The 25,257-nt window shown below is 41.3% G+C and overlaps 1 protein-coding gene across 2 annotated transcripts in view; it reads right to left on the bottom strand.

The window, feature by feature from the left end:
- Positions 1 to 9,146: 9,146 nt before the first annotated feature.
- KPNA7 (karyopherin subunit alpha 7) overlaps positions 9,147 to 25,257 on the bottom strand; it is a 65,639-nt gene continuing 49,528 nt past the window's right edge. For both annotated transcript variants that reach the window (XM_075179917.1, XM_075179916.1), the window contains exons 7-11: positions 19,438 to 19,701; positions 16,998 to 17,231; positions 16,592 to 16,774; positions 10,219 to 10,368; positions 9,147 to 9,354 (exon numbers count right to left, since the gene is read on the bottom strand). In XM_075179917.1, coding sequence (XP_075036018.1) covers positions 9,259 to 9,354; positions 10,219 to 10,368; positions 16,592 to 16,774; positions 16,998 to 17,231; positions 19,438 to 19,701 — 927 coding nt within the window. In that variant the 3' untranslated portion in view covers positions 9,147 to 9,258. The remainder of the gene's footprint in view (positions 9,355 to 10,218; positions 10,369 to 16,591; positions 16,775 to 16,997; positions 17,232 to 19,437; positions 19,702 to 25,257) is intronic.

The following is a 25,257-nucleotide window of genomic DNA, read 5'->3' as shown; positions in this document are numbered from 1 at the left end:
CTTGATAGCTTTATTTTTACCCTGAAATTTAAAAGTTGATCTAAGACATATCCTACCCCAACTATAAATCTGTCCCCACATTTTAAATTTACCTTCCCTCCAATGCAACATGGTTTTGCCCAGGTGCCAAGTTACTCCTATTTTATGCTTTGCTCTTCTTAATGACTCAGGCCCAATATGGACAAAAGTATTCAGAGCTTGACCACTACCTCATCAGGGACTGTAATGACATTGTATTTGAATACATATACTTTAATATGTTGTTGGCCCCCCTTTGCAGCGGTAACAGCTTCCATACAAATAGAAATGGCAGCGCTGATGTATAAAATCGATACAATTTATTAAAACAAATAAAAAGTAATGATAACAGTAATCATATAAAAATATGTGAGATTATTTGTGGAACGAGCTAGATACTATACCACCTAATTATATCATAGAACTCTGAAAGTTGCACATTCATCAATAGGTGCAATCATTTGTACAAACCACTATGCGGCAATAAACAGATCATCTCTCATGGGAAAGATATGGAATATATCCAAATATCATAGGTGTAAGAGCAGTTCATCTGGAAGATAAGGGTATTGAAAGAGGGTCTGCCGTGGAATAAAAAGTCCAATCGATGGAGCCGTTATGCTCCTAGCACATGATGTGCAACTGAAAGACGTACATGCATCCACATACAATCAATGAGGTACCTTGCTGAAACTGCAGTACCCTTAGAGCTCTCTGGTGTCCAGTTCTCCTGAATCGCTGAATGCGGATAAGTGGTCCCAATGAGGTATAGTCACTCCATTGCAGCATGCAAAAAAGAAAAAAGCGGTGAAGTCCGGACTGTAAACCTTGTGTATACAAGGAAGACCGCTGTGGTGGGTGTGTCTAAGCACGTCCACGCCCCTGACGCGTTTCTCCGCCTCCAGACTGGGCGGTTTCATCAGAGGCTTTCAACAAGATGTTGGAGTGTTTCTGTGGGAATTTTTGCACATTCATTCTGTAGAGCATTTATGAGGTCAGGAGCGGATGTTGGATGAGAAGGCCTGGCTCACAATCTGCATTCCTGTTCATCCCAAAAGTGTTCAATGGGGTTGAGGTCTGGGCTCTGTGCAGGCCAATCAAGCTCTTCCACACCGAACTCATCAAACCATGTCTTTGTGCCCCAGTTCACAAAGTAAGGACTACAGACATGTTGGAATAGAAAAGGACCTTCCGAAAACTGTTGCCACAAAGTTGGAAGCATAGCATTTTTCAAAATGCCTTGGTATGCTAAAGTATTAAGATTGCCCTTGACTGGAGATAAGGGGCCTAGCCCAAACCCTAAAAAAAACGGCCCCATATCATTATACCTCCTCCACCAAACTTCACAGTTGGCAAAATACAGTCAGACAGGTGACGTTCTCCTGGCATCGCCAAACCCAGACTTGCCCATCTGACTGCCAAACAGATAAGCATGATTTGTCACTCCACAGAACACGTTTCCACAGCTCCATAGTCCAGAGTTGGTGTGCTTTACACCACTCCATCTGGGGTATTAGACTGCTGACCTTTTTAATCTTTTATTGCATATCTGCACTCTTTTTAGATATCTTTCATTAACCTACCGTATAGTTTCCAAAACATAGACTTGCAAAATAGAGGAGAAATAATCCCAACCCACCCGCTGGTGTAAGCTGAACTCAAGGTCACGTAAGCCCCTCCCCTTTTCAGGTTAACCAATCAGGACAGTCCGGAGGTTTTCCAACACAGCATGCAAGGCACCAATCAAAAATAAATGCAGCCATAACGGGGTTTTAAACCTGAGCTGTAGTCATAAAATACTCTTACAAAGTCTTGCTGTTAGTCTACTGAGCCACCGATTACTATAGCACAAGTTGAGAAGTTTTTCTGTGTCTTGCATTATCATACTGCATAGTTCCCAATACATAGGCTTACAAAATAGATGAAAAATAAGACCCACACTGGTTATCTGATCCCGTGGTCACTTAAGCCCCTACCCTTTTTAGGTTAACCAATCAAGGCAGTTGGGAGGTTTTTCTAAAGCAGCATGCAAGACAACAATTAAAAAAAAGGACGCCTTCTTGAGGATTTAACATGAAGCCTTCTTGAGTTGTAGCCATGAGGTAATCTTACAAAGTCTTTCTATTAGCATACTGAGCCACTACTTGTTCTAATGCAAACTGGGAACTTTTTATATATTTTAAATAATTTTATTGCATACCTCCCAATACATAGGTTAGCAAAATAAAGTTGAAATGACCCCACCAACTTACTGGTTTGAAGCTGATTCCATGGTCCATTAGCTTCTCCCCTTTTTATGTTAACCAATCAGGACAGTCGGGAGGTTGTCCAAAGCAACATGCAAGACACCGATTGAAAAAACAATACATCCTTTACAGGGATTTGAATCTGAGCTGCAGACATTAATTACTCCTACAACGTATTGCTATTAGCCCAGTGAGCCACTGTGAACTCTAACACAAAGTATGAACTTTTTCTATGTATTTGCTGCATACCTCTCACTATATAGGTTTGTAATATAGAGTTGAAAAAAGCCCCACCCACAGGTTTGAAGCTGATCCCATGGTCAATTAAGCTCCTCCCCTTTTTATGTTAACCAATCAGGACAGTCGGGAGGTTGTCCAAAGCAACATGCAAGACACCAATTAAAGAAACAACACAGCTTTTACAAGAATTTGAACCTGAGCTGCAGTCATGATTTTCTCTCACAAACTACTGTGATTTGCCCACTGAGCCACTGATTACTCCTACACAAGGTAAGAACTTTTTGTATGTCTTGCATTATTTTACTGCATACTTCCAAATACATAGGGATGCAAAAATAGAGGTAAAATAAACCTCACCCACCCACTGATTTGAAGCTGATCCCATTGTCACTTAAGCTCCGCCTCTTTTCAGGTTCTTTTCAGGTTAACACAAGATGGGAACTTTTTCTAAGTCTTGCATCATCTTACTGGATAGTACTCAATTTATAGGCTTGCAAAATAGAGCTGAAAAAAGCCCCACCCACTGGTGGGGCTTAAGTGATCACTGTTTTGAAGCTGATCCAATGGTCACTTAAGCTCCTTCCCTTCCAGGTTTAGCAGTCAGAACAGTCGGGAGGTTTTCCAAAGCAGCATGCAAGACACCAATTTAAAAAGTATGCAGCCTTTACATGGATTTGAACCTGAGCTGCAGCCATAAGCTACTCGGAAGTCTTGCTATTAACCTACTGAGCCACTGATTACTCTACCCCCAAAGTAAGAGCTTTTTCTATGTCTTGCATGATCCTGCTGTATACTTCAATACATAGGTTTGCAAAATAGAGTTGAAATGAGCCCCTCACTCATTCACTGATTTGAAGCTGATCCCATGGTCATTTATACTCCTCCCCTTTCCAGGTTAACCATTCAGGACAGTCAAGAGGTTTTACAAAGTAGCATGAAAGATGCCAATTAAAATAAAAATGAAACCTTGACTGGGATTTGTACTTGAGCTGTGGCAATAAACTACTCTCATAAAGTCTTGCTATTAGCCACTGTTTGCTTTAATGCACAGATTATAGTTTTTCTGTCTTGCATCATCTTACTGCATACTTAGGTTTGCAAAATAGAGTTGAAGTAAACCCCGACCACTGGTTTGAAGCTGGTCATGTAGGCTGCTCCCCTTTTCAGTTTAACCTATTAGGACAGTTGGGAGGTTTTCCAAAGCAACGTGCAAGACACCAATTAAAAAAAACAATACAGCTTTTTCGGGGAATTGAATCTGAGCTGCAGCCATGACTTACTCTCACAAACACCTGCTATTAGCCCACTGAGCCACTGATTACTCCAACATAAGGTAAGAACTTTTTCTATGTCTTGCTTCATTTTACTGCATACATAGGGGCATATTCAATTGTTGGCGTTATAGCCAAAAATCTTGCGGTGCGCGCACTATTACCGTCATTACGGTAATAGTGCGCGTAAATACCGTTATTACGGTAGTTTTCTCGCTGGATTTCAGCTCGCGGCTCAGGGAGCTGCGAGCTAAAATCCAGCTTACGATTACCTTAATAACGGTAAGTTTTAACGCCGCAGGGAATTAAAAAATGTATTCGGAAGTATGCATAAGATTGCAAACAAGAGGAGAAATAAGCTCCGCCCATCCACTAGTTTGAAGCTGATCCAATGGTCACTTAAACTCCTCTCCTTTCCAGGTTTACCAATGGTTTTCCAAAGCAGCATGTAAGACACCAAACACACACTTCTAACCACTAGAGGACGGTCAGCACCGGTTCAGCATAAAGAAGGAACTGAATCCGATCAATGCAAATAAGATGTCATCTGTAAGTAGGGTACAGAATAAGAAGATGCATCTAAATATTTTGAGAATATTGATACTGTGAGGAAACGGGGTGCTACTGGACTGAGAACTATGTAATCATCACCCGTTTCTCACGGTTTATTGTACTTTTTAATCCTTGGCCCAGTCTAAGTATATACACCAGACCATTGGTGTATTATGTGTATTATTATTTCATGTTATTAGATACATTTTGCCCATACTATTACCTGTGATATTGTATGTAGTATAAATATAAACAATATTGCCATACTGTGTGAAAATATCAGAACAACAGCAGTCATTTTGCTTGTGCTAGCTAATGTAATTACCATTTGTCTCAAATGTCTATTGTATGGGGTGCAGCTGAGATGAGGTTTGTTATCAGAACAATGTCTGAGTTAACTAGCTGGCAGCCCATGTTAATTAGCTAGGTCAACAGATAACCTGAGAGGCAATGAGGTTAGAATTTCTACTCATATGCAATGTGCCTCCACAGTAATATATTGGTTGAAATAGCATGGGGAAATGTATCAATATAAATGTAATTGTATCAAAAGGTATCACAGACTTATATTGTGTAACCCTGCTGATATAATGTGTCAAAAGTCTTATTGTTCCATGTAAGCGTGCAGTGTCATTCCTTGATGTACTATTGTAACCCCATGTGTAGTGTATCCAGCCAAAACAGCTAATTGAGTCAAGCCATTCTATTGTCTAATCAAGGTAACAGGGACAGTATGTCTAGCAGCTAAATTGTTGACTGGGAGGCCCCTTTTGTAAAGGGGAGGTTTGAGACATTTGACCCTACTTCCTGGGTACAGAGAAAATAATATAGGGCGAGGAGAATGCCAGGAGAGCTATGCTAGTTTGGAGGATCCTGGTGTAGAAGACATCAGTGAAAAGGACTCTGGGCCAGGCACTGTGGTGCCGCTGGAGGGAACCCTACCAGGACAGGGTTGGTGTGAGCTAGTAACCCAGGCTAGGAGACACCATAACTGTTTTGCTAAACGGTAGTGGTAATATTGCGGGAGGATAAGACCCTGAAAGGGACAGAGATTATGACTTTGGAGTGCTGACTGCAGGAGGCTGCTGGAGGATATGTGCTACCATTTAACCTGTAACTTGTGAACGTCGTGTAGTGTTGTGCTGTCGAAATAAAGTCTTATTTTGGATATATCCTGGTCTACCCGAGTGAGTTAAATCCCACAGAGGGTAACTTCCATCCCAGGTAAGGGTGGTATCCTCACAGATACATTACAGCAGATTGTGCAGTAGAAATGATTATACTTTATATACACTATGCAATTGTGCTGGATCTCTCTCTTTCTGATTCTCCATGTAGTCATTTACTAATTACAAGATAATATTAATCATTATAAATGGGGCTTGTGTATCTAGAAAAGCTGATGCTCGTGATGTATTTAGACATTTTTATGACTACAGATCAATTTTTGAATAACTTATTGGGCAGGTAGTTCTCACCCCTTCATAACCAGGCCTAGGACACCTGTCACGTGCAGTCACTGGTTATGACAGATGAAGAGCACAGATCTGAAGGTAATCGTGCATTGTGTACACATGATTTGGCATGCTGATGGGTACCTTTTTTTCTTTTTACTTTGTCGGTAAAATAGTTAGAGATAACCCATCGGTCAAAAATTTCTGTAGTGTGTACCCTGCCTAATGAGCATCTTAGATTCATGATCTTAATGTATGGAGCTCATGCTGAAATGGACACTTATCCTTGTAAAGTACATAAGGGAAAGGTTATATTGGGTTTCTTTACTAAATGTACCACTAATCAATGATCAAAGTGCTGGGACAGAGCTTCCACTTTGAAAAGAATGGCTGTGGGCCATCTAGGCCCCTGACGGTTTAGGGATTTTGATAGATTGAAATTAATTTTAAATGCATTTTAACACTATATAGAAGAATATAAACCATTAAATGATGCAAGGTGATCAAGCCTATGTCCAATTACCTTTCATTTGTGATCCTTCACCTCTCCCTTGTGTGCCTTCATTTCCGCCCTAACCCACCCCTCCCTCCCCGAATTAGCTCCATCACTGTAGGAATAATAAAGGGCATATAACCTGTGCTTTTTGACTGTATTCTCTCGAGGAATAGTGACTAGGAACTGCTCTTCCATCACATATGTACACTGTGCTTGCAAGGAATTCATCTGCCTGGCAACTATCTACCTGCTTGTATTGCCATCTACTGTATAAACTGCGATTTGGTTGCAACAATCTGCCTGGGTGATTTTCAAAGAACCCATTAGGCTGTACAGTCCTTACACACCGATTTCCATATTTAATGTACCTATACATTTTCTAAACTGGTACCAACAGTCCAAGGTCCAGACAAAAACCAAGCAGCAGGTTGTGAAAGCTGCAGTAACAGGTAGGAGAAACCAGTCCTACAGCCTCATGCTTTAGCCGTCCTAAATTTTTTCCTAACTGCTCTTGCTCTCTTTCTCCCACTTTTCCTTGCTGTCTTCCATTTCATTATCCTCAATGTCCTGTCCATGTCCCTGCTGTTTTTACCATTATTCCCTGTTCAATTTTCCAGAACCCAGTCAAATGGGAGCAAAGCTCAAGAAGAGATAACAGCAGCCGGCAGTTAAAACTGCAAGAACATGGTAGAGCAAGAGAGAATTTTTTTGGGATACACAAGTAGGTGACACATTACATTGAGCACTGTATAGCTTCCAGAATATCAATAAAATGCCAGTAACAATAACACTATGCTGTTTTGTTCTACCCTGTTCTTGCAGCTTTGACTGCCTTCTGTTCTTACACGTTCGAGAGCTTTGTTGCCATTTGGCAGGCGCTTGGAGAGGGGGTGAAATTTGACCCCCTCTCCCATTTTCCAAAAGTCAGCCAAATGGCAACAAAGCTCAAGAACAGGGTAGAGCATAACAGAACAGTGTTATAGTTACTGGTATTTTATTGATATTCCGGAAGTTGTACAGTACTCAATGTAATGCTTCACCTACTTGTGTTCTGTCTGGCTGCTGTGAAAGGTTCCTTCTCGTGTTGCTGTGACTACCTATTATTGCCTTTTGCATTAGTTTTGCCTACCACTGATGTGGCTAGGTATAATGGCAGGAATAGCAGAACATCTGTGTTGCCCCACCTACAGTTGACTTGGTCCTGCCCATGTGAGGTCACTTTCATATTCCTACACACATACATATAGTTCACTGACCCCCCATGTTTTGGTTTTGTATATACTTTTTTTTTTTGCAAAAAGTGGGGCATTGTCCCCACTGTAATACTCTCACAATATTGGACTCTCCAAGCTCATCCCACTTGGAGAGTCCAAGCGGGATAAGCCATGTTGCAATGAAATCCCTTAGTTTTTGAAGCAGATAGTCAGTGGTATGCGTCTTCGTGTACACACAGCGGAGAACCTATCCTGGCAAAATGAATAAAGAAGTTAAGTATGTCTGGCTTGTAGATTAAATAAATTGCTTTGTTTCATTTCCTCCTTCAATTTCTCGAACTGCTTTTCCAAAAAGTCTAATTATGGGAATAGCTTGACTCAAGCCAACAGTGTCTGAACTCCCTGCACAGGTGAGTGCTTCAAATGGTTTTAGCACTCCGTACAAAATGGAATGTATTCTCCACTACGCTGGACTAAAGTACATTCCCCCTCCTTTCCCAATGTCATGGTTTGTTAAGTAAGAGTAGATGGCTTTTCACTGTTCCTCCATCCTCTGAAGCATATGAAGGGTGGCATTCCACCTTGTTACCACCTCTTGCTTCAGTTGGTGTCAGAGGTAATTAAATTGTTCTTACAGCTGCTACATGCTGATGCTGAAAATGTCCCAAAATTTTTCAGGCCACAGACAGCATCTCCTGCACGTCCATCATTTTATAAAAAGCTCTATACCACAAAGTTGATTGTGTAAGCAAAACCTCCTTTTACAGGTGAGGAATTGCTTGTCTCGTAAAATGGTATCAAGATGGAATTTGGTAATGGGGACACAGGACCTCAATTAACTGTCTAAAACCTGCCACATTAATGGTGGGTATAGGTCACAGATTTAATACTAGCATAGTCTCCATGGCACCTGCGATCCGCTGTGCGACAGCTTTCATACTTGCTTCTTCTTGCAAAGGATTAACAGCCAATTTTTTTATTTTTTTTAAACTATTACTAGTCTTCTTATGGGTCTGCTTCTGGGATGAAAATCAACTACCAGTAGCAGCAGCGGGCCAAATGCTCAAGGATTCTTCTGAGGAATCCTGGATACAGAAGGCGTCATCTAGCTTTAGCAACTTGGATGCAGGACTAACTGATCACTAGTGAGGATATTGAAGATGTTGGCAGTGTAGATTGCCGATGCTGGCATCTAGCTGAGAGAAGGGAGCTAGCTGATGCTGGATGGCTTGTTATTTTTTTTTTTAGCATAAGTTTCTGGTTTTCCAAAAACCCTCCCATGAACTCTTCAAATGGAGTAACATAGATGAGGTTCCTCAATGGTTAAGGTCCCTACCTCTACGGACTTTGGCTTTACAAACAGCTACACAACTGTAAGGATTTGGGTAAAAATAATTCCACACTTAAAGGTGGATCATACATACACACTTTGTACACTATGATGCGGATATCTGTCTTTTCTTTAAGAGTGTTCAAAGCATGTTCTCAAGACAAAAGTACAGGGTCTGGTTTATGTTTTTACCAGGTATTTTTCAACAGGGCCTTATGATCAGTTAATTTGTGAATATTAGGACAGATATGTGAAAAATGTATATTCAATTCATACATTTACTTAGTTCAAATATGGTTTAAAAGCATTTCAAATGAGACAGAAATTCTGGATTTGTTGCTTTATTGAGCTAGAAATTGTGTCAACGTTAGATTACTGACAGATTCCTTTATTTTTTAACAAATATAATTTTCCTTCCATGACCTTCCTATAAAGCATTAGAACTTGAAGGTATCTTTCTGCACATTTGGAGCTTGAAATGTGTAGCCTTCCTTTGTAGCTTCTGGCTCCAATTCAGCCATGTCATCCAGCTCCTGAGAGAAAAACCAGCGATCAGAAGCAAAATCAATATGAAAGTAATAGTTTGTATGTTAAGGTATAATAGAATATACTTTTAAAAGGTCTGCGAAACAGAACTATAACAGTTCTCACATCAATACAGATAGCAGCTGTGTAGTAAAATAGTTAAAATGTAAAACAGATTTGTGCTGCATATCACAGGAGTTTCCACCTGTACCCTGTTCTTCAAATGTAATAAACATGGGATCACAGATCAAGGAACTAAAATGGTACTCAATCTATATACTAGTATATCTACATAAACAGTTTATATACACACACACACACACACACACACACAGTCATGCAGTTCCTCAACGAGTGCCAATATCCTTATATATAGCACAGGACAAATTCCCTCTATTCAAAAAATATATATATATATATATATATATATATATATATATATATATATATATATATATATATATATATATATATATATATATATATATATATATATATATATATATATATATATATATATATATATATAAGCAACACTTCCGATTTTTGGTGGACAGCATATAGCAACTTCTTACCATATATACTAGTTAAACAAAACACACTTGCTAGCCCGATGATACACTGAGGTTTCAATACCTTGTGCAGAAAACCTTATTACTACTGATAAAATGCAGTGGATCATTGATTTTTGTTACAACTTACACTGCAATATTCTACATCAATTAAAATAAAAAACAAAACACAAGAATCAAAATGTTTATCCAAGTCAGTCATTACCAGTATGCAACCAAGGTATTCCTTTAGAATACTTCTTTGATCAATGGAACAACAGCTGTTGGTTTCATTAAAAACAAAAAAAACCTATTCCATACCTCGCTTGAGAAGTACTTCTCTATGAGAGCTAAAGCTGCATGATACACCATATGATTGTCATGGGTCTGTAGAGCCTCTATCTTCTCCAAGCCTCCCAACTCCTCCACTACTAAACAGAGTTTGTCCAACTCACCCAGCTTCTCTGCAGCCTGCAATAGAGCAAATTATCACGATACTGAATGATACATTTTTTTAACTAAAATAAAGCAAACAGGGTAGAGCATCCCCTCTTGCAACATCAACTCTACAGTACTTTGAGTTTCTAGATTTTTGAAAGCCAAAGTAGTAGCAATATTACCATTAGATGTAACCAATGCATGGATCATAGCCGATTTGTTCTAACTGTAACCAAAGAGCAGTTCTGGGGTTATAGTCAAGGGCAGTGGAAGTTGTACTTTGATGATATAAACTTTATAATGAAAACCAGATTGATTAAAAAAAAAAATAGAGATGCTCAGGCTTTGTTCCCCGAGAACTGAACACACCCGAACTTAGCATATCCGAGTACCAAGCCAAGCCGTCTCGGTACTTTCGCACACACTCTGAATTGAAAACGAGGCAAAACGTCATCTTTACATCGGATCTCACAAGTTTTGGATTCTATAAGTACAGTGTGCAGCACAGTGGCTTAGTGGTTAGCAGCACTTCTGGCCCACAGCACTGCGGTGATGAGTTCAATTCCTGACCATTGCCTTATCTGTGTGGAGTTTGTATGTTCTCCCTCTGGGTGCTCCGGTTTCCTCCCACCCCCCGAAAACATAGATCGGTTAATTGGCTGCTAGGAAATTGAACCTAGTCTTTCTCTCTCTCTGTGTATGTGTGTTAGGGAATTTAGACTGTAGGCTCCAATGGGACAGGGACTGAAGTGAAGGAGATCTCTGTACAGCGCTGCGGAATTAGTGGCACTATATAAATAACTGATGATACCGCCCTCCACGGCGATTCAGTGCCATTTCACAGAGGGACAGAGAAGGGGTAGCACAGTTGTCAGTCTCTAGTGCAGTTGGGCAGCGTCATAGGTAGAAAAGAAAGAGGAGGGGTAGCAGTGTTCTTCACAGTCTCCAGTGACATTCAGGAGAGCTCCATTGCCAATTGTCATTGCTGAAATACAAATAGAAATGGCAGTGTTGTTCTTAATCTGCAGTCACATTGTACTGTTATCAAAATGGATTCACAGCAGTACACAGAAAACCAGGAGCACCAAGCAGCTGCTGGCACCAGTCATGACAGTAATCCCTCTACATCATCTGGTAAAGCCTATGTTAAAGTGCATAGTGTTTTTAAGTCAGGGAAACAAAAATGTAAACACACCTTTTACCTTGGTCAAAAAAACAAAAAACAAAACTGTAATCCAGGTAAATTTATCTGCAGAAGAATAAAAATATTGCCAACATGCCATTCAATACCCGCAGTGGCAAGGAAAGAATGAGCCCTTTGCCTTTCTCTACGAGTGCTAGTTCTGCAACTGTCACTGAGGCATCTTCTTGTAAGGTCAGTTATGACCAAGCAAGACCTTGTCATTCGGACTCCAAAAGTGGTGTCGAAATACTTTTACATGTAAAAGCAGAGCTGGAAGAAAACAGTAAGGTATTAGAAAATTATGTTCAGATTCAGAAATGACAAAGCCCTGAGGAGAGTCTATCCAAGAGTGCTGTGTGTAATCATGACCTTTCTGATAGTGTACCCATAATGAAGGCCCCTTTTGGCATTTCTGCAAATTTGTGCATGAACAGCCTAAGTGTAGCTGGCGATACACAAATTGTGGATGCTAGTTTAGAATTGTAACAGGATGAAGGGGGATATTTGTGTAGCCAACAAGGGCGCTAATGAAGATGATGTTTGTGTAAGTCCTGCACCAGTGAAAGCAGTTCTTAATCCAGAGCCAAAACCAGATGGGGGTCAGTGACCATCTCTAATAAAAATCAATGTGTAGAGCAAGAGGGGAGGGGGAATGTACAAGTCAGTAAATCAAAAAAGGTTTAAAGTGCTTGTCTGTGTAGCAATGGTGACCTTAGCAGGTTGCACATGTCCTTTAGATACCTCTCCTGCAGACAGAGAACTACATCTCCCAACATGCAGTGTAGAATTAAAGTTTGGGAAGAAGCCATTAAAAACAGCAGTTAAAGATTCTAGGAGTGCAGTAATTGGAATAGGAGGAGCATGGAGGAGAGGATAAGAAACAGAACTGAGCAAGGGCTATGGTTGTGTTGAGTGAGACCAGCACTGTCTAGGCAGAGGAGAGTACCATAACAGGAGGCACTATAAACTGGGATGCAATGAGAGGTCTGGTACTTATCAAACTTTCTTGCTCTTTGCTCCTCTGTTCAAAGTCTTTTATTTTGTTTATATGATTAGACAGAGCCATATTTGTTAGATAGGGTTGTAGTTGTGGGCAGCCCTGAAGAGAGTCAACTTACACCCTACTGCAAGACTGATATATTTTAACAAGGGTGAGGCTAGGGATAGTCAGCTAGGGAGATTGGACAGAGTCAAATCAAAAGAAAAATGTAAAAGTGTTCAGCGATTCATGCAAAATTCACAGCGGAGATAATTTATTTGGCAAAGAGCATATTATATGGATGTCACCATTTGCTAGGTCTGCTAAAGAAAGTCAGTGACGAAATGGAGGAAGGGAAAGCTGCCATTATTGTGGATGTTATTTAGCAAAGCACAAAAATTCAACTGGGCACAAGCAAGTTCGATTTAACTGAGAATTGCCAATAAAGTTATTGTAGTGTATTCTAAAGCCAGGAGTTAAGTGGATTGGGACATTGCCTTTCACTTCAGGTTGCAAACTGCGTTATGTTGGAGCTAAAAGAAAAGGCCTATATTCAAAACGACCTCATCATAAAGCTGTATAACCATATAGATATATATGTATTTACTTCAGGACTGTAAACATCTATGAACACTTAAAATAGCAATAAAGTGATTCAGACATATCTGTATATAGATTTATGAATATTTTAGTTGACCAATTATACAAGTAGTAATAGAGGTACCTCTACTTTATAATCGGTCAGATTTGTTTTAGGGGTTATAAACAAATCTGACCTATTATAAAGACTTTAGCCCGGGGGGCAAGCAAACAGCACTGGCCCACAAATAGCGGCCCATCCTTAAAGGGTACAATATATATTTTTGGTACAATATATATTTATCTATATAAAAGGGGCTATTATAGCGTTGCTTAATCCCAGGCCCAGAGCTGGATTAATACTCTGGGGGGCCTGGGCACATTAGACAGGGTAACCCCCTATCATGTAACATGGTTATCATTTTAGACAAATACACAGACAATACTGTGTGCAATACTGTTCGGTGCACACAGTTTTGCCTTCACGAGCAGTACACAGTGAAGCAGGACATACCTCCCAACTGTCCTAAGCGAAACAGTGATCAAAATTCAGGACTGTCCCACCAGATTCAGGACAGTTGGCAGACTATCCTGCTCTCTCCTACCTCTTCTGGTCACTGTCACCACTTGTGGCTGCTGGTTACTTTAATTCCGTTGCTGGTTGTCTGGATACTTGGAATATTGGAGGCCCTGTATGGTAAAAATAAAAATACAAAATGGGTACATAAAATTTACAAAAAAAAAACCTCAGAAGACAATCCCCGGCATTAAATCAATATATAACCCATGTTTTATAATTAGATCCCTTTTATGCTCACATGCTTTAGTCACACATGCCCCCCTCACCTCTAGCCACACATGCCCCCCCCTCTGCCCCCAGCACCTATAGCCACACATGCCCCCCCCCCCCCCTCTGCCCCCAGCACCTATAGCCACACATGCCCCCCCTCTGCCTCCAGCACCTATAGCCACACATCCCCCTTTGCACCCAGCACCTATAGCCACACATGCCCCCCCCCCTCTGCCCCCAGCACCTATAGCCACACATGCCCACCTCTCTTCCCCCCCCCCCCTTCACAGTACCCCTTCCTCTTAGCTTTTTCTACATGAGTGACCCCAGGCATAGACAGACATGCTGCAGCTCCTGCACAGAACTCCATCAGCCCCGCCTACACTTTTACATGTGACTACTGCGGTCACATGACAGTGATCTGAAGCTCTTACCGAGATGCAATGGAGACAGCCTTTGCAGTCTGTGCAGGGGCTGTCACATCGCGTAGTACTGACTGCAGGGACATTATCCATTCACAGAATATTGTACTACAAGCTGTAGTACAATATTCTATGAATGAATGATGCGGCTGCTGTGAGTACTACGCGATGTGACAGCCCCTGCACAGACTGCAAAGGCTGTCTCCATCCCATTACCACTGGACCACCAGGTGGCTCAAAATACTATTCTGTCCGGCCCGGGTGCCATATGCCCCCCGGGCCAGCCCGCTCCTGGTTATATCAAACGCTGTAGTATGCTTTTTGTTAAGTTTATGTGATTAGTTTAGTGTGAACAATACAGTCTCTTTATACAAAATTCTAAATTCAATTCAATGCGATTACATTGTGTGTGCACCTGTGGTCCAGAAAAAGGTGGCAGAGGATTCCTCAGTCTCCCTTTGGTGTTGCGTAATCCAGGACACTAATCAACAAAAACCCTGGTGTGACTTGACCAAGGTGGAGGCACTGCGCTACTATTGGAGAGAGAACGTCAAGACCACCCATAGAAAGAACACGCATTGACACGCATATATACACGCCCTAGCTGTAGAAAGGGGTGTTGCATTCACTTTGAGGAAACAGACTTCTGAGCAATACATTAACTAAGAATCATAGGAAGCCATTTTTTCTTCAATTCTGTAGCATGAGTAATGTGTGATGCCATGCAAACAAGTTTTGGGCTCTTGAAGAACTTTTGTTAACTGGCATCTGTGACAGGATGGTCCTCCTATGCCACCCTGTCCGTTGTGCTGCTAGGGACTATCTGGGCTTGCCTTGCACCATCCCCTTGCTTTCTCCCAAATGCGCCCTCTATCTGCAGTAGGAGTTTTTGCTGCTGCCACCACTAGGCTCCTTAGCAGCACCTAAAACCATGTACTTCTGGGTAACTCACTGCTAGTGTACCCCTTTACTGGTACACCTGTGCTGGTACCCCTGACCTCTTGCCTTCAGATCAGGGTTGATGTGTATGGTTCCCCTGGCCTATCACAGCAGAGTAGCAGGCATAGTGTTGGTACTGGAATGCTGGGTCCCAACCTCAGAACAGTCGGATAATGGATTAGATTTGGTCCAATCTGTAGGTCACAGGAATTACAGCAGGTAAGTAGGCGTCAAAGCAAGTTCCTGAAGCCGTGATATTTGTTAGCTCAGGAAGTCCTAAAAAGGACAGTTACATACAAGATGGAATAATACATTTCAGTGTAAAACAGGGCTCTTTACCTCCTGCCAAGCTAGTGTCCAATACTGCATTTAATCAAGCCTCCTGCCCCTTTAACCAATCCAGATTGATTCATGCAGCCTGCACGTGAATCAGTCTGGAGGGGTTAACACATTTTTTCATTGCTGCTAAATGCAGAGAAAATTATAATTCCATCCCCTGTCCACAAGCTGCCATGGAAAAAAAAGGGGGGGGGGGGGGCTCCGCCTACTCTCCTCCCTGGTGCCAGGGTCTGAGGCGTGTGATCTTTTAAATCTCCCACCTACAACTACATCCAGGGACTCCCTGGCCAAAAACAGTACCAGGGAGAAGGCAACCAGACTACAGGGCAGCAGTCCCTGCCCTGCTGGTACTTGAAGCTTTTTGAGCTTTAGTATGTGGCTTAGCCTTCTCGGACAGCCAGGAGGCGCTGCACCTCCTGGATCTGTTGGATTCCAGGTGGCTGCTGTGGGAGTCCTTCCGACAGCCACTGAAGCCTAGAATATAATATAAAATATAATATATACACACATACATACATCCCTCATCACCTATTTATATAGCGCCACTAATTCCGCAGCGCTGTACAGAGAACTCATTCACATCAGTCCCTGCCCCATTGGAGCTTACAGTCTAAATTCCCTAATATACACACACACAGACAGAGACAGAGAGGCACACACAGACTAGGGTCAATTTGTTAGCAGCCAATTAACCTACCATACACACTCTCCTTCCCCAGTGCTGCAGCACACATTTAGATATACATTTTTATTTAATTAAACAATTTTAAATAACCACTTTATTCACGTGGCGGCTATCGCCAGGGATTTAACCTCTCCAGTTCAAAATGCAGGGACCCGGCCACAGCATCTTTTACAATGGCAATATTTTACATGTTTATTTATTTGTTTTCCCTCTAATGTAGGCTAAACCCCACACTCCACCGTAAATTTATCTGCAAGAAAGTAAATTAATGTTTAAGTAAATGTATGGATTGGATTTAGTGTCCAGTAAAATATCAATGCTTTTCACATGTTAAACTTACCAGGAATATATTTGTAATGGCATCAAGGATAACCAAAATGGTTTTACTATCCTTAACAGTAAGTATGTCGAGTAATGGTTCCAACACACCACAATGCACCAACTGTACTACTTGCTCCACAGTGCCCCCACTAGTGTAGTTTGTTACTGCCCATACAGCTTCCTTCTGAGCCTTGAAGTCCCCCTACAAAACAAAGGAAATTTTAAGGTTAAGGGTATTGCCAACATGTCTTATAGACAGAAAGTGACCTTGTAGTATCAATGAGCTATAAGTAGTAGGCACATTGGCTCGAAAATCTCCAAGACTGCAATTCTGAAACTTGCCATTTTCTTCCAGAATGTTAAAACTGAACCAATAATGCTACAATTGAACTGGCAAGTAGGCGAGACTTCATGCCTCCATTTACCTTCTTGAGAAGATCCACAAGTGGAGGAAGGAGGCCACAGGTAATTAGCTGTTGAATCTGTGGAGCTGGTCCTGCTGCAATGTTACTAAGAGCCCATGCTGCCTCCCTCTGCACACTTGGCTTGGGATGCCGCAAGAGCTGTGGCAGGACAGACAGGACACCAGCATCAATGGCTATCTGGGTCTGTTTGTCTGTACCTGTGACAATGTTCCCAATAGTACGAAGGGCTGGTGTCTGTGCAGGAAGGGGAATAAAAACAAATTATAAAATTTACGTAAAGTCTATTAGGTTAAAAATAAAAAAATGGATAAAATACAAGTTTATAACATGGTGCAGCATGAACTTATCTTAAAAGTTAATGTGACAATTTGCAAAGGCTATTTTATAAAAAGTGACCAATTCGTAGAATATCTATTTGTGCCATAGACGTTCCAGAAGACTTTCGTCTTCCAGGTTGGAATGTCTGGTTGATTACAAACACAAGAGTCAAGTCAGGCACCAACCTAGTGCCTAGGCATGCCCTCCCTCATGTACACTACATTATCATCCTTTAAGGCACTACAAGATTTATGCAGCACTGCACAGAGTACAAACAGTTGATCATACAGAGTGAAACTGTATGGAATAAATGAATACCAAGACCCCAAAAACTCCAAGAATAGCTAGCACAGAGAACATAAATAGTTCTATTAGATAGGAGGGAAGAGGGCCCTGCTCCTAAGAGCTTACATCCTAAAGGGAGGCAAACAGACAGCCAGCACAATGGGGGGTCAGTGGATAGGATCAAGTGCAAGTGGAGCTCGTAAGGGGACAGGGGAATAGAGGTGAGGAGATCAAGCGTAGAGAGATGGTTAGGTGTATGGCTGTCAGGATTTGAGGAACAGATGAGTTTTGAGTGCCCGTTTGAAGGTGCACAGATTAGAGGACAGTCAGATAGTGGAGGAGGGACAGTCCAGGAAAATCTTGGATTCTGGAGTGGGTTTGAGGTGAGGCAATGGTCATTAACCGATCGCAGGGAACAGGAGTGTGACTGGAGAGGAAGTTGGAGATATATGGGGCAGTGGAGTGGGAAAGTGCCTTGTAGATGAGGGTGAGGAGTTCAAAAAGGATTCTGTAGGGATACTGATAGCTGATTTAGGTGTCCAAAAGGTACACATATTGTAGACAATAATTGTGTACCTATAATGCATGGGATTACCAAACCTATAATGTTTAATATATTTTTGCCAAAGAAAATATATTTTTGGCAACAGCTATTCTTAGGACACAAAAATGAAATAAGCACTTCTTGGAAACAAGATCATGCAAACAAACATTTTAAAACTGTACATTAGAAATCCACTACATGGCCAAAACTATGTGGACATCCTTTCTAATTCGTGAATTGGGCAGCAAGTGGTTAGCACTTCTGCCTCACAGCACTGGGGTCATGAGTTCAATTCCCGGCCATGGCCTTATCTGTGAGGAGTTTGTATGTTCTCCCTGTGTTTGTGTGGGTTTCCTCCGGGTGCTCCGGTTTCCTCCCACACTCCAAAAAACATACTAGTAGGTTAATTGGCTGCTATCAAAATTGACAATAGTCCATCTGTCTGTGTGTTAGGGAATTTAGACTGTAAGGTCCAATGGGGCAGGGACTGATGTGAATGAGTTCTCTGTACATCGCTGCGGAATCAGTGGCGCTATATAAATAAATGGTGATGATGGTGTTTGGCCATTTCAGCCACACTAATTGGAGATTGCAAACTGGTGCATAAAATAAAGCATACTGCATGCAGAGTCAAAACAATAACAGTAGAATGACTACCATCTTGAAAGCAAGCTCTTCACTACAACCCATAGTACGCCACATTTCAAATAAAAAGCAGTTGAAATTTCTGCCCTGATCAATTATAAGTGCTGTTATTAAGAAGTGGAAACTGCTAGGAGCAACAGTTCAGCCACAAAACAGTAGACCACCAAGCCCACAGAACAGGACCACAGAGTACTGTAGCATGTATTAAAAAACAATTAAGTTTAGATTTTGGTGGGGAAAATCTTGGCTTGCACAGTGCCCTGACTTAGACCCCACTGAACACCTTTGGGATGAATTGGAATGCCACTGTGAGCCTTATTGCCCAACATCAGTGACAGACCGCACAGATGATCTTGTGGCTGAAAGGATTCAAATCCACACAGCCCTGTTCCAAAATCTATAGAAAGCCTACTCAGAAGAATGGAGAGTGTTTCAACAGCAAGAGGGGGACCAACACCACATGTGGATGTGTCAACGTACACTAATTGGCCAGAAGTCAGTCCTCAATGACCACTACTGTTCAAGTCTGCCATTTAATGTTTGTGGATCTTTTAACTGCAATTTTATCCATGTGTATACCTGTAGACTTAGTATGTGCAAACTACCTATCTTTCATAACGATTAATAGTGAATACAAAAGTTACTCACTAAAATACAAAGTTCATCACTGGACATTAAATGTACGAGTCTGTCAACCGCACCAGTTTTTACAACCACATCAATTCTGTCATTGGCTCCATCTGTGAGATAGGACTTAGCCCAACATGTATCCGATAAGATGTCCTTGTCTTCATGATGCAGGAGTTGTGTTAGCACTGGCAGAATCTGAAGAACAGCTGACATGGGAGGGTATGGATTTTTATTTCGACATAGGTTAGATAGTGTCCAAGTAATGTTCCTGAGAAAACCAATCTAAAGTTTAAATAAAAAAAAATAAAGAAAATCAGTCTACAGTGGATACAAAGCGTACCATAATGACAAAAACTGACATTTGTTAACATGCCATAGGACTGGGGGACATAGGCATTTAACTACAAATTTATAAACCCTAGTCAGTCCATGGCCACCAATTTATATACGTTTTCATGAGAAAATATTGTAGGGATACCAACTATCAAGTCATTACATTTATTGCATAATATATGAAGTTTAGCAGAGTGTTCAATATCCCATATCTTCAGACAGAATTGGAGGATCCATATTAGCAATTCTATTGAAGAGTTTAAGATTCCACACCAATAGTTATAGGCCATGTACTGCTTCCTGAGGCCTAGCCACATTACAACAGATGCAGGCTGTCAAATTATAGATAAAAATGTAGGTTGTTGTGCTTTGTTGTACACAAAAGCTAAGTGAGAAACAAATTACAGTAGGTTTGAGAGGCAAGGGTGATCAATGGTTGAGTGTCCTACCATTTCACTATTAGTTGTGATTGATAATTGGGAGGGGGGAGTTGCCTAGACTCCAAAATTACAAGTTTGTTTTTCATCCAAAGACAAAAAACAAAAAAACAAAACAAAAACAAATATATAGTCACATTCATTTATGTAATAAACTGGATGGGTCAACTTATCTAGACATTTATGATTGTTTTACCTTCACAGAATCTGCTCACCAGGCAATTGGTATCTGATCAAAACTGCAGTGTCTAATAATCAATAGCACCCTGACTATTTGGCACCTTTATGAGAGATTAGTTTTCAGCCTGTGCTGATCTCTTTCCTACTGCACCATCAAGCCCCAATAATTCCAGAAAAGATCTTGCTATTCAGCCAGATCTTATCCAATTTCACCAAAAGTCTGTGTGGCCAACTATTTTAACATTTATATTCTTGGGTCCATCCAAGAACTTAAGCTACCAATGCAAGTAGTGACTTTAGCCAATTTAACCAATCAGCGTGTGCCCAAAATGACTGAGCACCAAAAATTTTTATGGGCATCTTTAGTGTCATAAGATGGTACAAGAGGCAATAAGATTAAGGACTATTTGATGCTTGGCACAAGGAAATTCTATTGGCATATATTTAAGAGTAGCTTCAGGGTAGCATGAAATGTTTACAGATGTTAAATAACCATAGAGCATACAGGCGTAAGAGAATAATATTACATTAAATTGTAATTATGGGGATATATGCAAAGAATATGAATCTTACACAGAATATTTCCTGTATACCAATTTCGCTCTTCATTATCTACACAATAAAAAGGACACCCACCTGGAAGACCATTTATAGCCAGGACTGGTTTATAACTAGCAAACTATGAATTTAGATCAGTTTTGATACCATATGTGATGCAATAGCCATCACTTATCAAATGCAGTTATCCATAATATTAAACAGACTTGAAAGACTACTGTATTTTTGGAAACCTGGATGTGTCATCTATGCAAGATTACAGACACAGGTATGAATGAGAAGCATGCCACCATTACAATTAGATTTAACCACCACATTGTTAGGCAGAGGTCTTCACCTATAAAGCAGCCGCCTTTCCCGTAGAGCTAGACGCGCTCACAGGTACCTGGATGCCCCCAGGACTTAACTCCAATGTAGTGTAGGTTCGTAATACGAAACTGTAGTGCAGGCCCGGAAACAGCGGAGATGGTGATGGATGGTCAGACGAAAGCCAAGGTCAGGGGTCACTTGCAGGGTAGAATAGTCAGAAAACACACCAAAGGTCAGGGTCACAAGCAGAATCCAAGGTATGGGCCAAAAAGTCAGGGTCACAGGCAAGGTCCAGTAAACTGGTAGAAGGTCACAACGGGTATCCAGCAATCAGTATCCGGAGCAGGTCAGCAATAGTACACAACTAGGACGCTATAACCGGAAGGGAGGCTAAGCCCTCCCTGCCTTAAATAGTGACATTGACCAATCAGGGCTTTGCCCTGTAACAGACCACAGGAGTAGGTAATGGCACTTTGTTTAAACAGCCCACAGGCTGTACTTGCTGCAGCGCAGGCGCCTGGCTGCTCTGTAATGCCGGGGTGCACTGTTTAGAAGAATGTACGTCCAACCGTTGCCTTGCCAATGGTCGGGGCTGCAAAACCGGAAGAGACGCCCCGGTTGTCATGGAGACGTCCGGGTCGTTGAAACCGAGAGGAGGAGAAGAGGCGCGGCCCCTGGCACACACACACACACACACACGCAGTTCCTTCCAATGTGAAAAACGTTAGAAAAACATTGGTACTTAGAGTCTGAATTGCCAAACAATCATCCTGTATCTTGTTCTTGAAGGTAGTACATAAACTACATATTAGGAAGGGGAAAGGTCTTGGTGAAAATTCTGCGACCTGGTAACGTCTAGGAAATGTTACAATCTGACCTTCGAAGCACAATTTAGTAGATTTTCAAATTCAGTTTTAAACTTTAACTGTTGCGCCAATCACATGATGTCCATCCAGTGTGGTGGAAAAAGGATTCTTTTATACCAACCACTCAATTAACTCCATTTTCTGTCAAAAAATATCTTTCTCCCCCTCAATTACGCTCTACGACCCTGCTCGATTCCAAAGGTTCCTACACACCCAGAAACTCATTACACACTTAGTGCCGTAAGATGCCAAAATTCTCTATTCTGGAAAAACCCAGACCTGCCCTCTCCCATCTATCATTAATAGTATATGGCAGGTTTATCACATGGAATATATTACCAGCATTATCTGCCATATCCCTGTGCAATTCATAGTGTCTGGAGTCCCTGGACAGAGCACTATGGGTCCCCCACCCCCCCTGGCATTCAAAGACCTTTAGCCATTTACCATTTGTTTTGGTCATGTTCTGTTTTTCATTCTCCTTCACTCCCCCTTGACTAGTGACTCCCCCCCCACCCTCCCTTTCCTTCCCCTTTCTCTGCTTCTACACTTCATTTAGTGTTTTTTAGCTATATACTATCTGTGCTCTCCGGAAACAGGGAAACTTACTAAAAATGTGAATTACAACAAGAATCTGTTTTTTGTTTTTTTTGGGGTTTTTTATGTGAAAAAGTTTATTCAAAGAACCAGCCAAGAAAGGCAAAAAGATGCTACACGCCCCAAGACCATTGATAATGAAACTTAAATTACACAGACAACGTTGGGGTCCTATACCACTACAGGAAAACAACCCATCTTAGTTAGAAAAGATCTTGGAAGAGAAGCAACAATTCTCCATTATAAATAAGTAGTTAGTAAGCACATGTAGTCAACTCCCTTATAAAAGAAAGGATTTAAAAATAAGATCACATTAGTCACTTTTATATCTTGGAAAACTTAATGTGCAGAATGGGAAGGTAATCAGAAGCTGCTAAAATGCATATCATCAGTTATAAATATGGCAATGGGTGGGAGGGAGATTGTAAACACTATAGATTAGACCAATCCATTAATAGAGATTGTCCATCACTAGACATTCAAAGTTACAACTTTAAACCTAGTATTACTTTTAATTAGAATTTTCAAGTTGTTCACCTGCCACCAGTTCCAAACCTTCAGGCCTACTTTCCTCTGCTTGCTGGGATGAAGAGCACCCTATCAAGATACAAGTCTTTCAATTGCTCATGCTTCAAAAATGAAATTGAAAAAACATCCACAAATTTGATAAACATTCCCCAGACAATGGAGCCACACCAACATGATTTAATATTGTATCCTGGAAAGTAAAAGGACTTAATCACCAAGTGTAAAAAAGTGGTCTTGCACCTCATAAGACTTTACCCAAACATTGTTGTCCAGAGAGTTTCCCCAGGACATTCCAAGACACCTGGATATGGGAATGCAATACACACGCGCCCATTTTGTTGAAATCTCATATATACTGTCCAAAGAAAGTGAACTCTGTCCTATCAATAGTTACAACTACTAAAATCTTCCCTCAAAGTACACTTTATTAAACTTGTATGCTGCCAGCCATCCTAATCAACCTAACCAAAAAGAATGGGGAGGATAAACTTTATAAATCAGAGGATTTCTCCACACTGTCTGTGATCAATCCAAAACATTCCAACATACTCAACGGCATCACACTACAACATAAATCTAGATCTTAGACCCATGACAGCTTATCCCCCTTCATAAAGACTACTCTTATTCCCACCCTCTTTGGAAATTAAAAAAATTGTTAGTGTGCAATCACTTGTTTTCAAAAGGGCCCTTGTAAAAAAAATTACCAGGCCACATCCCAATAACCATGGCAATCAACAATCAAGATAGATACACCTAAATATTACACAAGAAAATGTTACACAAGAAACTGGACTTAAGATGGGGAGTGATTGTTTCAAGGTGATTAAGTCAACTTGGCATAAATTACGTGGTTAACTTACAACACCGATATCACACTTCTGGGAAACCTCGAAGCTTGTACTTGGGTCATGTCTTGCATTAAATAAAATGCAATAAAATTAGGGAATCATCTAGCAAATCTCATTAAAAAAGGGCTGAATAGCATACCCAGTGTCATATTAAACACATTAAAACATATCTGATCCCACCATTATCTGCAAAATAATTCAAGCAGTATGATCAGTCATTATACACTGCAGGCTATGATAACGAGACAGGCATTAGGTTCTTAAAAGCAGTTTGTCGACTTAAACTTACACCTGAGGAACGATTTATCCTAGAACAGCTTATAACAAAACAAGACGTCAGATACCATTTGAGTAGTTAACCAATAGCATATCCCCCGCGGTCCAGACAGATTTCGGATAGAATACTATAAAGCTTTGAGAGAGGATTTCATGCCAACATTAACAGCACAACACAGATTTAATGAGGCGAAAATGCTTGTCCTCCAGGGACGGGCTGGCCCGGTGGGGCAGGGGGGGCATATGGCACCCGGGCCGGACAGAAGAATAGTATTTTGGGCCACCTGGTGGTCCAGTGGTAATGGGATGGAGACAGGCTTTGCAGTCTGTGCAGGGACTGTCACATCGCGTAGTACTCACAGCAGCCGCATCATTCATTCATAGAATATTGTACTACAGCTTTTAGTACAATATTCTGTGAATGGATGATGCCCCTGCAGTCAGTACTACGCGATGTGACAGCCCCTGCACAGACTGCAAAGGCTGTCTCCATCACATCTCGGTAAGAGCTTCAGATCACTGTCATGTGACCGCAGTAGTCACATGTAAAACAGTGTAGGCGGGGCTGATGGAGTTCTGTGCAGGAACTACAGCATGTCTGTCTATGCCTGGGGTCACTCATGTAGAAAAAGGTAAGAGGAAGGGGTACTGTGATGGGGGAGCTAGCGTGTGTGAAGGGGGGGGGGGGGGGGGGGAAGAGGTGGGCATGTGTGGCTATAGGTGCTGGGGCAGAGGGGGGGGGGGCATGTGCGGCTATAGGTGCTGGGGCAGAGGGGGGGGGGGCATGTGTGACTAAAGCATGTGGGCATAAAGGGGGATCTAATTCTAAAACGTGGGTTATATATTGATTTAATGCCGGGGATGGTTTTCTAAATTTTATGTACCCATTTATTTAATTTTTTT

This window comes from Mixophyes fleayi, chromosome 7, assembly GCF_038048845.1.
Source record: "Mixophyes fleayi isolate aMixFle1 chromosome 7, aMixFle1.hap1, whole genome shotgun sequence".
Taxonomy (NCBI): Eukaryota; Metazoa; Chordata; class Amphibia; order Anura; family Limnodynastidae; genus Mixophyes; species Mixophyes fleayi.
Note: the sequence above shows the minus strand (reverse complement) of the source record. Positions and strands in the feature narration are given on the sequence as shown.